The 13,809-nt window shown below is 35.0% G+C and overlaps 1 protein-coding gene across 1 annotated transcript; it reads right to left on the bottom strand.

Moving 5' to 3' along the window:
• Nucleotides 1–1,821: 1,821 nt before the first annotated feature.
• LOC101212069 lies at nucleotides 1,822–13,243 on the bottom strand. Its single transcript, XM_011650316.2, is given in 23 exon segments — nucleotides 1,822–2,321; nucleotides 2,408–2,493; nucleotides 2,727–2,969; nucleotides 3,055–3,238; nucleotides 3,314–3,606; nucleotides 3,704–3,892; nucleotides 4,270–4,504; nucleotides 4,682–4,809; nucleotides 4,935–5,206; nucleotides 5,633–5,741; nucleotides 6,156–6,249; nucleotides 6,729–6,825; nucleotides 6,828–7,058; nucleotides 7,389–7,598; nucleotides 7,962–8,079; nucleotides 8,213–8,312; nucleotides 8,387–8,442; nucleotides 8,562–8,687; nucleotides 8,771–8,899; nucleotides 9,862–9,981; nucleotides 10,882–11,090; nucleotides 11,228–11,343; nucleotides 12,071–13,243. Coding segments are annotated over 23 exon segments (4,308 nt in total). The 5' UTR covers nucleotides 12,886–13,243; the 3' UTR covers nucleotides 1,822–2,173.
• Nucleotides 13,244–13,809: the final 566 nt, after the last annotated feature.

The following is a 13,809-nucleotide window of genomic DNA, read 5'->3' as shown; positions in this document are numbered from 1 at the left end:
GATGATGCACCAAACCAATCATCTTTTTTTTTTTCTTTTTTCATTTTGCTTACTCTTTCATAGTTCCACCATTTTCATTCTCTAATTTTGTTCTCATTATTATATTTTATTTTATTTACACCATGTTTACCGATTAATTGATGTAATCATAGATGTTAATTGAAATTACGTTTGATTGTATTTACCTAAAATTGTAGATTTTGTCAAATTTATCATCTTCTCAATTATTTATTTTGTCAAATTTACCCTTTTCGTCCACCATAATGGACAAACCCTTTAAAAGTAAAGTACCAAACCCAAACCCAAGCAGTAACTGTAAGGATAATTTTTTGACGTGATCAGATAGGTCATAGGATTGGAGCTTTCGTTTATGAATTTGGACATGAATTTTATGCGTGAATACGAATGCAAAACGCATGTAAACGACATGATTAGATCCAATTTTTAAATTAGAATTGATTTGTTGGCACATGGCCTTAGTGTTAAAATAATATAAACAATTATATATATATATTTAAGTAAATATTAAAATTTATTTTATGAATGTCTAACATTTTAATAATATTGCATGAGGTCACATTGGGACAATTATACAATTATAACATGTATACATGCTTATCTTTATCAAACTATAACAACTAAATTCTAATTTTATAGTATAAGATCTAAATCAAATTTGTTTTGTTATTTATTTTAGATATATTTTTAAAAAACAAAACCAAAATTTGAAAACTAAAACCTCGAACTTATTTTTGAAAACTAAACTTATTTTCTTTCAATGTAAATGTATTACATTGACGATGTAAAAAAAAACAAATTAAAAGCTACCTTTTTTAATTTCTAAATTTGTTTGTGACTTAATTATCAAATACAAAAACTCAAAAATCAAATCGTTACCAAATATGATATAAATGATTATCGAAGGAGATTTAAGAAAATAGAAAACTTATATTTACCAATTGAATTTGACTAAAAACTCAACTTTTATAAAATTTCGACAAATATAGCAACATGTCTTCCGAGAGATATCTAACTTTGTCTATCAATGATAAATAATAATAATTTATCATTGTCTACAAATTGTTAATTAATGATAGAGAATAAAATAAAATAAAAATGGTCACATATTAAAGATTTTATCATTAATATAATTTTATCGAGTCTATAAGTCTATTCATATCCAACGTTAATAGAATTCAAAAATTTTACTATTATACATAGTTTATTTAAAAATGTTCCAAAATTAAAATAATTATCAACGACACCTGAAATTATATTTTAAGAGAATGAACTTTGAAATATTGATTTGGGCACCATCATTTATTTGTTCTACACAGTTTGAGAGATTGGTGAATTCAATAAGGATATCAATTTTGAGGGGAAAGTGAATTCCCCACCTTACTATCATCCAAACTATGTAGAACTAAACACTTCTCTTCTCTCCACTGTGTTGTTAAACTAAACTAACAGAACAGTTTTAGACAGAGATTTTTAAGAATCCAAACCAACATTTTGAATTACTTCTGAAATTTATGATATAAAGATGGCTCATATAACAAAACAAACTCTTGAGACATGGAATCAAAAGATTTAAGAACAAGGGGTAACCCAACAGATGAGTCAGTAGTGAAATGTTGCAGGTTTAATTAGAAGGCATCTAGAGAACTCTTTAGCGAGAGCATTGGTATAAGGGAAGTTCTTAGCTGCAAAGTAGCACTGAAGAGAAGAACATAGATTTGTCACGGGTTTATGAAGTAGAGATAAATACGAACAAAATTTCTGCAAAACAATTTAAAGCCTCCATTGTAGCAGAGCTCAAGATGATATAAAGATCTAGCATTGAAAACTGAAGCAAATGTGATATACATACAACATTGGTATATGAAATCATTAAGGTTTATGGCAATACATTTGAGACATCTGTCAACCCTTGAAGTGGGCCGCACTATAATATGTACAAAAATACACATGGGAAGAGGACAAAAATATTGGGTAGACACTTGCTAACAACTTTGTATATGAAGGGGTAACGTAAAGCTATGAAAACTTTGACTAGGACCACAAGTTCTTAACCTATTCAATCCTATACTATCTCTCACCGCAAACAAATTAAATTATGAAAAAATCAATATGATGTTTCATTCTCACATTTACCTAATAAATACATTTCTCTTCATGTCTGCCAGAAAACCTCTGGGTCATTGCTATACAATGAGTGGTCCTGAATTTCCTGATTTGCAACGTGCCAATCAATTAGTCGCGCTTGGATAATTTTGCAGAGTGCTAACCCAGCAGGAAGCATCCACCATTCACTATCATCCCTGCATTTTTAACAATACCAAGCAAAAAAGTTATACTTCCTCCAATGACTAGACAAGTTAGTAGCAATTGATTTGAGGCTACTCACATGCTAAAATTCCAGGTCTGAAAGCTGGGATTCTTTTTACTTGAATGGTATAAATAATTAATTAACCCACATATGAAAGCAACTACCTGTGACAAAACAAGAAAGTGCCAAAAGTGGGGTTAGGATCTATATCCGATGATTCTAATGGGAATCAAATTCAAGTTGGATTCATCAACTTTGAAACAGTAGTTCTTGCAAAGCCTTTGATAAAAGGAAGCAATTACAGAAACTAATAGACCAAAAGCGTATGCATGTGAAACCATATAGCAATAACCTCGGGTTGAAATTATAGTAAAAGGTTGTAGCCAGAATTACTCACCACATTAATCATGGATGTGATGTTCCACAGACCATAAACATGTGACAGGCCTGCTGAGCGTCTAGGTCCATGACTAAATAATGCATTAATCCCAGCAGGAAAAGGAGATAGCAGACCAAGAGGAAGAACGAACAAAACCAGAAAAAAATCGAGCAGCGAAATAGAATACATCTGTAACAAAGTGAGCAAAACCAAGCTAAAATCTCCTAGAAGTATCATGGAGACTACCAAACCAACAAGATCCTGAGTGAAAAAAAGGATAGAAACCAAAGTTAGAATGGTATTATCGAAAGGTATAACCAAATTTAAACTTCAGCAGAATAACCACCTGATGGCCAACAGGTTTAGTATTGTATATCATGAAAGAGAGGGGATAAGATATATCTTTCTTCTCTTTAAGAGCTTCTAGGCTCTTAGCTTGTATAATTCCACCAAATATTCGCTTCTGAACCATCTTCTGCTCAGTGATTTGTAACTGGTCCAATGGCTTCCTATCCGCAAATCTTGGTAAACTGCACAAGTTGAGGGAAAAAATTTCTAATTAACCGTTAAGAGACCATGGAGGAAGTTAGATTCAAAATTATTACCATGACCGCCTCTCAGGCATTATTGGTAATTTGTGTTGGCCTTCAGCATATGGCTGCACGTTATCATTCTCCAAAGCAGATAACAATAACCCAAATTGGCAATATCCGGAAGCTGTGGGCTGAAACCAGGCAAGGTCAACCCTCATACAAAAGGCACTTAGAGTTGGATTAGCATGTGTCTCCAGCCAACTAATTACATGTTCAAAAGTCTTCTTCAGGTGTCCATAACGAACTAACCGTAATTGAGCATTGAGTCCAGCCACGAGCCGGTACCAAATTGTGGGCGGAATAGACTGAGAAATCATTTTTACAATAAAAACAATAGTCTCCCATTAGATAGTTAATAGAAGTTAATGCGTTCTCAACTATCAGTCTAGGCAATGGACAAACCTGACCCATTAATGTGGTTAGAATGTTATCGCTATGTAGGGTGAAAGGAGCCATGTAACTTCCATCTCCCCCAAAAATTACAGAGACTGGTAATCTTTGTAGAAGACGAGGGGGAAGATCAACTCTCTTTTCATCTCCCCCAAGGAAGAAATCCACATATGCAAGCATTAAATCAGGAGTAGCAGCAACCTGAAGCAACAAGTTATTGAACCGCTAACTCTATCAAAATTATTGAAAGAACACGTTATACCGAGCACATTACTTTTTTTACTTGTTCTAAGCTCAATGGCGTGGACTACTTTTTGATAAAACGTGGACTATATAGATTATAACCTGTTCACTAAAAAATTGTTGCCCGACACTGTCAATTCAGCTGTTAGAAACCAATGACATCAAGTTCACCACATTAAGAAAACCCTCTTATGATTATAAAATCCTAACTAGTTCAACTCAATGAAAGTATTGTTACATGTGGCGTTCCTAGCAATTATCTCAATTCATGATAAGATAATAATATAATGCTATTAAAAAAGCCAACAAATGAAGAAAATAGTTTTTGAACAAACCTTAAGCCCTTCATAAAGAGCACGTGATCTGCATGAACGTAGGCAAGAGTGATCATATTCAGAGCGAACAAACTCACGAAGACATTGCATTTTCTTTTTCCGGCAGTGTTGTAGCCATGACCAGGCAAGTGGATAGGAAAGGACAGAAAGAACACTGTAGACTGAACCTTCCCACCATTGATAAGCAGCCAAATCATTTATTTCATCCACAAATCTATTAAATGCATCTTCGTATCTGCCAAGTAAATCATGTTCTCAGAAGATGTTCATCATACACGGTTACTTCAATAATACAAAGTTCTGGGGGGAAAAGTTGGAATCAAGCAGAAAAGTAACCACTCATTCTCCACTTAGAACTGAAAATTGTCACCCAAACATTATTCTTCTACAACAGAAAAGTGAGACTGCTTACACAATTTCTGCTACTTGTTCAGGAGGAGAATGAGATAGGTGCCAAGGTTCACTGAAACTATTTGGGCCCATGAAATACATTCTATGCACGTGACTTTTGGATTCCTCTGTTCGGTTTGTTTCCAAAACCTGAAAGATAAAATTTCACATAAACTGACTTAAAAATTCTGTTTCCACGAGGAAGGTAATTAACTTTTTGGCAGTGGCTTAGAAAAGTGAGCACTGAAACTGGAAGGGAAAAATTGAAGGCACACCTCATTCAGTGACTCCAGGAAAGGAAAGGAGTAATCTATTCTAGAGCTCTGTCGAACAGGTACCGTGGCTGGTAATTCATCGCCACCAACATATTTCATACGTGCAACACTCAACACTAGAGCTAAAAGGATGAGGAGGCCAACAAGAATAAGACCAAATAACCAAGGACCTCCAAAAGCATATACCAATTCCTCGAGAGCTGTATAACATTGTGGCATGTGATATCTGTCCGAAATGCACCTGTAGGGGCAAGGTCTTTTAGCAACACCACCTGTTGGATGCAATCAAAATATTATTTTTATAAGATAAAGCATTGTGAACCGTTCTCTAAGAAACTTTGCACAAAAAGATGAAATAGACAGAGGCAACTTCCCGATTTCGTGAGACAACATTCATGGAGAATTAAGTTCCAAGTTTTGGCTTTCTTTTAATGAATTTCATGGTCCTCTACAGTCTACCGGAAGAATGATTTTAAGTTCTTGCAAAGTAGCAGTATCAAAAGGAATTTATTTTTTTACAGAAAATTCAATTCATTAGATATCTCAATTTTTCTCTACCAGTTCTCTCGGGAGTCAATAGCAAATTATATAATTGGAAATTCTATTCCAAGCACATTTTATTTGACTTATTAGAAATTTGTTTCTCAGCCGCAAATGAAAGTAAATGCTCAACAATGATTATCTCAGTAAGACCATACCTCGAATACTAACATATATGCCACGATTAGGAAGCTCATAGGATGGGCACTTGGTACACAGCCCTCTGTCAGATCCAGTAGCATTCTTAAATGTTCCAAGAGGGCACTCCTGAAGTCCCATTTCCAAAGCATGAACAAAAATTCAGCTATTTTACACAATCAATTAAAACTACATAATTGCTAAAAGAGTTCTACAAGAATTAAATTCATCAAATGGGCAAACAAAATATTCCAAAAAATAAAATATCTAATAAATTTATTGATTTAAAAAAAGATTTGTCACACCCAAGTTTATATTAAACAGAAATGAAATTTTGTTTCAAGATTCAATCCATAAAATTATCCACATTAAACTTGAATTGTGTCACTCAAAAATATAAAAGAAAAGGGCAATATAATTCAAGTAGATATCCAAAGTGGCCAACAAATAGGAGAAAATTTAGAACATGCAAAAACGTTGGGTGGTGGGGGGCCTCAAATTACAAATAGAATGATGCTGCTGACAAATTATAACAAACTTTACCTCACAAAATATACCATATAGTCCTCGGGGGCAAGCCTTTCCAGTGATGGTTCCATTTTCACCATCAGAACCATGAGAGCTTCCTAAGCCTCCCCTGACATAGAAGAGAAGTGAAACAGCTAAGATCTTCAATGATCAACTTGAACAATTTTTTAATAAGGTTGTCATCAAGTTAAATAAAACAAATTTAAGCCCCTGGAAAATATTCATAGAACGTAAAAGAATTGGTTTCCTTATCAACTAAGAAGGCTAACCATCTGGTACTAAAAAAACGGACTTTAAATCAAGGATTAAAAATATCGATCAAAATGTCAAATATTGAGAGTTCAATTTTACGGATATATCAATAAAATATCAAATATCAGAGGATATTGTTTTTACTTATTCTTGTTTCAAGTTGTCACCTCTTTTCTTCCTTTTTTGTCCTTTTTTTTTTATTTTGGTTGGAGGAACATTCAAAGTTAGAGAACTAATTATTCAACATTTTTTTTACCTTGTCACTGTTCAATAAAGTTGAGATCATGAAGAAAGAATAACAATGTATTAGAGGAAAAGAGAAGAATTGGCACAAACCCAGTATAAATGTTTCCTTTAACACTTGCTATAGGTTGATATGCATCCCCAACTGGTATATCAGACCAATGAAAATGAACCCTTCCACCCCCACCCCACCCCCACCATTTGAACTGCCCTGTCCTCCAACAGCTGAAATGACAGAAGACTCACTGAGTGATACTGTTTGCACAAATAAAAGAATTGTTCCACCTGATCCACCTCCAGGACCGACATTCAACAATTCCCCACCACCTTTCCCCCCAACAACTCGCCCAAAGGTTTCTCCATCAGCTCTAAGGGACCCATTGAGAGACAAACTTACTACTGAGTGCTCTAGTGACCCCATCACTGTACAATCATGCACAAAATAGTGTTCATTGTCAGCATTTATCTGAAATAATAAAATTGTGAACAAGTACAGGTATCCCAAATAAGCATTGGTCCTAGCCATTACTCAACCTACCGAGCCCAACAAACCCATGAGCAGCATAATTAGTACAGTACTACAATATAAAGCCATTAGAATTGATTCCCCATGCAGATTATGATTTCATAATTACAAAGTGAGCTCTACTTATACAAACTTAATGAGACAAGTAAACATAAACATTATTAAAAATTAACTAAATAACAAATAATAAATAAAACCAGAGAAAGAGAGGAAGAATCACAACTTACCAATAATCCCACCACCTGCTGTTTCACCAGCAAGACTACCATTTCCACTACCACTGCCAAGTTCACAAGGGAGATCGGGATCTCCATACGCAACACCGCCATCAATGAAGGTGCCATTATAGTATCCATCACCACCTTTCCCACCATGTCCACCACCTGCACCAAGACCATTTGCAAAAATTCGTCCTCTACCCACTCCACCGGTGCAGCCTGCACAACCAAGCACAAAACATGGTGAAGGCCAAAAGTAGTTGCAATAATGGAAAATTTTCTTCTTTTGAATAACCAAACTTTCATCAAGAAAAAATGGAGACAATGGCATACAATAACGAAAACCAACAAAAGGATGCAAGATAAAACTAAGATACTAATTTCAATGGAAAAAAGGAAGAAGAAGAAGAAGAAGAAAGCTACATAGCCAAAGCACAACAGAAAACTTTATTTTATCTACAATAGTGTAATGTAACATGTTCAACCTTCAGTTGATATGAAGCTGCGGTATATTAACAATTTTTCATTAAAACTACTTGAACCTTCCAGGCAATAACAAAATAATTGAAGAAAAATGCATACCAAGACCAGAAGCACTAATTGCACCAGATAGGTAAACAAATATATCCCTGACCCAGTGAAAGTGAATAACAGATCCAGTTATGGTGCCTTCAACTGTTAGATCTTCAACTCGACAAATCTGCAGAAACAAGCGAAGCAAACCAATATCAGATTAGACAAAGAAAAGCATATTCAGTGTAATGAATAAATCTCAAAAATAATATTCTCCACACAAGATAACTACTTAGTGGTCAATCTGGCAAATGAGACACCTGAAGAGTGAAGGGCAATGAGGAGTTCACATTACAATCTTCAGGGGGGTGAAGTAGTTCCGCTGGACAATCAGAAAGTTCACAGTAGAGCCGTGGTCTCCTGCAAATTTATAGAAAAGTGAGGGAACCAAAGACGAAATTACTGATTAAGGATCATACATTAGAAAAACTTACGTATTATTGGATTTTGAATCGTCCAAAGGTCCTCGGAGGAATGACTTAGGCCCAACCTTAATATTATCAAGTAGATATTCAACACTTAGTACAAAAAAACAAATAAAAGTGCATAGACTCTGAAATGTACGGTTCAAGAGAATTCTAAACAGTAAAGAAAGCTAATTCAGCTTACATAGATACTGAAAAACAATGATAGTATAAGACGTTGTGCTTCAATAAGATTTCCTGGTCCAGTAAGATTCAAGTATCCTTGTCCATGAACACCTAAATTTGCATTTGAATGTATAGAAGATGACTCCTGACAAAAACAAACAGATAAATGAGCGTGATTTACTTCATCATAAATTTTAGTCAATAAGAAGTTTGTGAAATATGAAATACCTTGAGAACCAATAAATTACTGGCCTCAAGCAGAGATGTAGCCACAATTTCATTGTCTCCACCGTCTATAAGTATTTTGGAATTCCACATTAAATGCATTTTCACAAACATGCGAAGGGCCCCATATATCTGCATATCAGTGAAAGCTCAGCTTTTGACATTTAAAAGAAATTATATATACATCTGCTTATTAACGAAAAAAAAATTGACAAACACAACTCAGGCTCTGTAATCCACAATACCCAAGTACCAACCAACAAAAAACAAAGAAATTTGAAATTGTTAGCCTATCGAAGTAGTAATGGGGACCGAAGAAAAGGATTAAAAACATCAAAATCCCCCAAAAAGTGGTTGTTCAGGCAAGCAACCTTAAAATCATCCACAAAGTCTGTCACAGAAAGAGACAGCATGGATGGTTCTGAAACAATAGAGAAATAAGTTCAATGAAAATATATATATATATATATATATAAAAACAAGTCTAAGATCAGCCGTAAGAAAAAGATAATAATAATTAATAAATAATAACAACGCGCCTTAATTGACAAATAGGCCCAAGGAAGAAACTTTTGCGGACTGCAATAACTTACAAGTTGGAATATAAGGGCACAAAATAATAATAATAAATAAACAAAAACCCACGAAAGAAGCACCCTAGAGGAAGGGTCTCTAGTTTTAAAAAAAAATATGACCTAAAGGAATAATATAAAAAGAACTTATCATAATGCCTCGAGAGAAATAGTAAAAACTGTTCGTTTAGAAAATGCAGAAAGAAAGAAACAGTAAAGTTGGCGAGCCGCCCAAGAGAAAGGTTCCCTCTCAATCTCACAAAAGATTCTACTATTTCTCTTCTGCCAAATACCCCATAACAAAACATGACAGATTAGCTTGATTTTTGTCATGTGTCCAATATATAGTGCCATGGCTAGTCATGCCACCACGAGTTAAAAGGGAAACAAAAACTTCAAGAATTGGTACGGGGTTGAAAATGTTAATTACATACAAAACACACTCTTGAGGAAGTCCAAATAACAATTTTTGGCTAAAATATAGCTCTGGATAGATGGGAAACAAAAGAAGCTGCTACTTGCCTTAATAACAGAATTGCTCATAAGAAGCTCTTCTGCAATTAACTCAAATTCTGATGAAGCGTAATGAGCAAGCCCAAAGGACAGGACTGCACCAACTGATAGATGAATTTGTCCTTGAACCTACGTGAAGAATCAGCAGCATTTCACCATAGAAATACATAATAGAAACATGACTGCGAAGTGTCTCAGTCAATTGTTTGATGTTATATTTTTTAAAATTTTAGTGTACCTCAATCACACATAAACAATTTAAATGGTTTTCATAGAACTTGTGTAGAATAAGAAACATCAATTGGTTATGTTAAATAGCAAGGTAGAAAAATTTTGCATGCTAAGAGAAAATTACACATCAGCAAACATTCATTTCCACTCAAAAAAATAAAACAAAATTGAATTCTCTCAAATGGTGTGTCTAAAATTGCAACTTAATCCTAAAGCTGAGCTTAGGTTAATAGGTTAGGATGGGTCTTGTCTTGGAGTGATTTTGAAAGGTTTAAAATCACTTTCTGTCAAGTTCAAAATCAATCCCAAAAATATCTTTAATCACTCAACATCAACTTTGATTGAATGAAAATCTTGTTTAAAATCATAAATCCAAATATGAAAATGGTTCGATGAGAATCACTTTTAATAAATCACTTATAAACAAATCATATAATCACTTCTTAAAAAAACATTCCCAAAGAAGTAACAAAATTTGTTAGTATTTGAATATGAAGACTGATTTATAATTCAACGAACCACCAAACAAGCAAGCATCTGCCCTTTTCTTGGAATTCTGGTTATTTAAATCCTTTTTCTGATGAAATTACTCTTTCTTCTCTAAAAACGGGAAAAATACAACACTTCCCATTAATAGAAAAATGGCATTGATTATAACCAAAAGAAGAAAAAAAACAATAACTCAAGAAGTCCAGGTCAAAAAACACCCAAGCTAGCAAGCATGATCCATATGAGAAGAGAAATCAGAGAAACAATAATCTGCATAACCGTGGAAGCATATACTCAGAGATGTGTAACCTGTACACGGCTCCAAAACAAAGGAACCAAAGCCTTAGCATGGTTTTGAATGTACACATTTGTCCAAAGAGGCTGCTTGGGAAATGTTAAAAGAAGTGTATCCGTCTGAGTAGATAAGTTATCATTGCTAACAATAAGGCTTCGAGGCACAGCATCGTAATACGTTCCTGCTGCACCCGCATTTTCAGAACAGCCATAACTCTTCCCCCCTACAAACAACACATAAAGGTCACTATATCATATTTGATTCTTTCTCATTCTTTTCCTTCTCTGCACTATGATGGTATTATAGAGCAGAAACCCCATGACAACACTCAATTTTTCAATTAACACGATATAACCTCACCGTGAGCAAAGAATTCTGTATTGTCATGCCGACTAAAAACATTGATGGAAATTCTTCCACCTCCACCTCCAGCAAATCCATTACCACCAACTGTACTTAACCTGCCACTTCCAGTCCTGCTCTTCACAGAGGAACTGTATTACCTGTGTGCTCCTAGATCACTTGCAAATATGATTTAGAACTAAAAGCTTGACCTATCTAATAAATTGGCCTACATAAATTGAAGAAACATATGAAAAAGCCTCTTAAGGTCAAACTATTACGAAACTAAATACCCTATACTTAACCTTCTCTCACTCCTTAACCTAACAACCTTGAACAACAGTACTATCCTGATATTTCATATTAATGGGATATTCTTCATATCTTTCTCTTATATTCCCCAAAAGAGGAAGTACAAAAAGGGAGATGAGATATTCCCACATCCTCGAAAGGATTACAAAAAAAAAAAAAAATTGCTTTGGGTCACGCCATAATTACTAAAATCTTTAACCCAGAGGAAGCAAAACATACCAATGGACACCAGTGACAACGACTAAACATCGACCTAATATTCCGAAGTACGTACTACTATCTCTCCAGCATTCTAAAACAGTAAGGAAAGGCCATATCACAAATTCACAAGGCAAGTGCATTCTCTCTATTTCCTTGTCCATCGAATAATCACATCAACATATTTCAAGATATCACGTATCATTCCAGCTCAAAGTAAACAAGAACCTCACTCACTTAATAACGGGGAGCAAAAAAGTCAATGAATTGAACTGAAGCTGAAATATATCTAGTGAAGTCAGAGATTAAAGAAGAAAAGAAAAATCAGAAAAAAAGAGGGGAGAGAGTTACATTCTCTGGGCTTTGATATAGATGCTGCCACCAGAACCTCCTCCGCCCTTGATGCCACCATCACCTCCATCTGCATAAAGATTACCACTAACTTCGATTGAATTCTTTGTTTCTAGCCAAATCCTCCCACCTCCTTCCCCACCATAACTTTCTTCTTTAACAGTCGTTCCACCTTTACTACCAAAACTCCATGGTTCATGTAAAGAAGACCACGAGTACGTGTCCCCGCCCCAAACATCATCTGGCAGCTTCGTATTATCCGTCACACAGCTCGCTCCTCTGCCACCATGGCCACCGCCAGCTCCCTGATAACCCGACGGCGTTCCACTGGTCTGTGCCGGCGGATTTCCAGCCAACGCCGTCACATTTACCACAGACCCATCAACTAAACTAATGTTTAGAGCATCAATCCTCAAACTTCCTGCAACTATCAGCGAATTATGACCTAGAGAAAAATCCCTGCTCATGTTTATCTGTATGGTACAACCCATTACGGGACAACTTAAACTCACACCGGAGAGAATATACAAGCTACCATTTCCCTCAATATACACATCATCACCAAAGCTCAAGCTGGAATTCAGCTCGCAAATTTTGTTAAGCGACCCGATTCCTTTCAGATCACCCTCACATGAAAATGATGGAGGATGAGGAAAGGGAGTGGGTGGGGGAGGTGAAGGGGGCGAATAATCTCCATCATAGCTGATGATGGAAAATTCATCCCCATAATCAAATTCCACACAAATGCTAAAGGTGAGAAAGGCAAGCAAGCTGATAAAGAAGGCTTGGCAAGTATACAGACAGTATTGAGCCATTTCAGAGATGAATTACTATCTATAAAAGAAGGGAACTCTTATGGGTTTTGCAAAATTTACAAAACCCAGATTCAAAATGAGAAAAAAGAAGACTAACGAGCTGAATTTGGGGGATATTTTGAGTGAAGTACTTAAATTACATAGAATTGTGTAGAAAATGAGAGTAAACTAGTGGGAATTGAGTGAGAAGTTGAACGTATAAGGGGGTGGGAATTGACAATCGTGGAAGTTGAAGGAGTTGGAAAAAAAAAATCGAAGTGAACTGAGAGATGGGAAAAAGCAATGGCCGAAAAAGTAAAGAACACAGAAGGAACCAAAAAAAATGAAAACAGACCCGAGTTTCGACGGACGGAATAGGAAGGATGAAGGACGAAGGAGACAACTTGACACGTGCATCACACGTGTGAAAATTTATATTCCCGATTCCATGTTACTTTTGGGCCTAATAGTTAAAGGCCCATTTCAAAACAGTCCAATGGGCCTTTCTCGGCCTACTAAAAATTGCTAATTCAGTATGCCGTAAGATTCACCTAATTTATTAAATATTTTGTTAATACATGTCGATCATTTTATAGTTCAATATATGGAAGGAGAGATTTGAACTCTTTCTTTGAAAACAATGATATATATACATCTAAGTTTCGTATATACAATTTTCAACAATTATTTTTTAATTATTATATTCAATAATAAGGAAAGATTTTTCAACATTTCATACATAAATTAATAATTGATAAGTGTAAGCATTTGGCGTCATGTTCAAATTTTTGTCCATAAAATAATTGTTGTGAAAGGGTGAAAAAAAAAATTAAAAATGTATGACCACAAAGAGATATTGCTAATTAATTGGAAGGTGATGATAAAATTAAATAATTATAAATGAGAAATTTGATTGTTTTACGTTTGTATACGTTGCATGTCACA

This window comes from Cucumis sativus, chromosome 2 (assembly GCF_000004075.3).
Source record: "Cucumis sativus cultivar 9930 chromosome 2, Cucumber_9930_V3, whole genome shotgun sequence".
Classification (NCBI taxonomy): domain Eukaryota; kingdom Viridiplantae; phylum Streptophyta; class Magnoliopsida; order Cucurbitales; family Cucurbitaceae; genus Cucumis; species Cucumis sativus.
The sequence above is the reverse complement of the archived record's forward strand: the minus strand, read 5'-3'. Positions and strand labels throughout refer to the sequence as shown.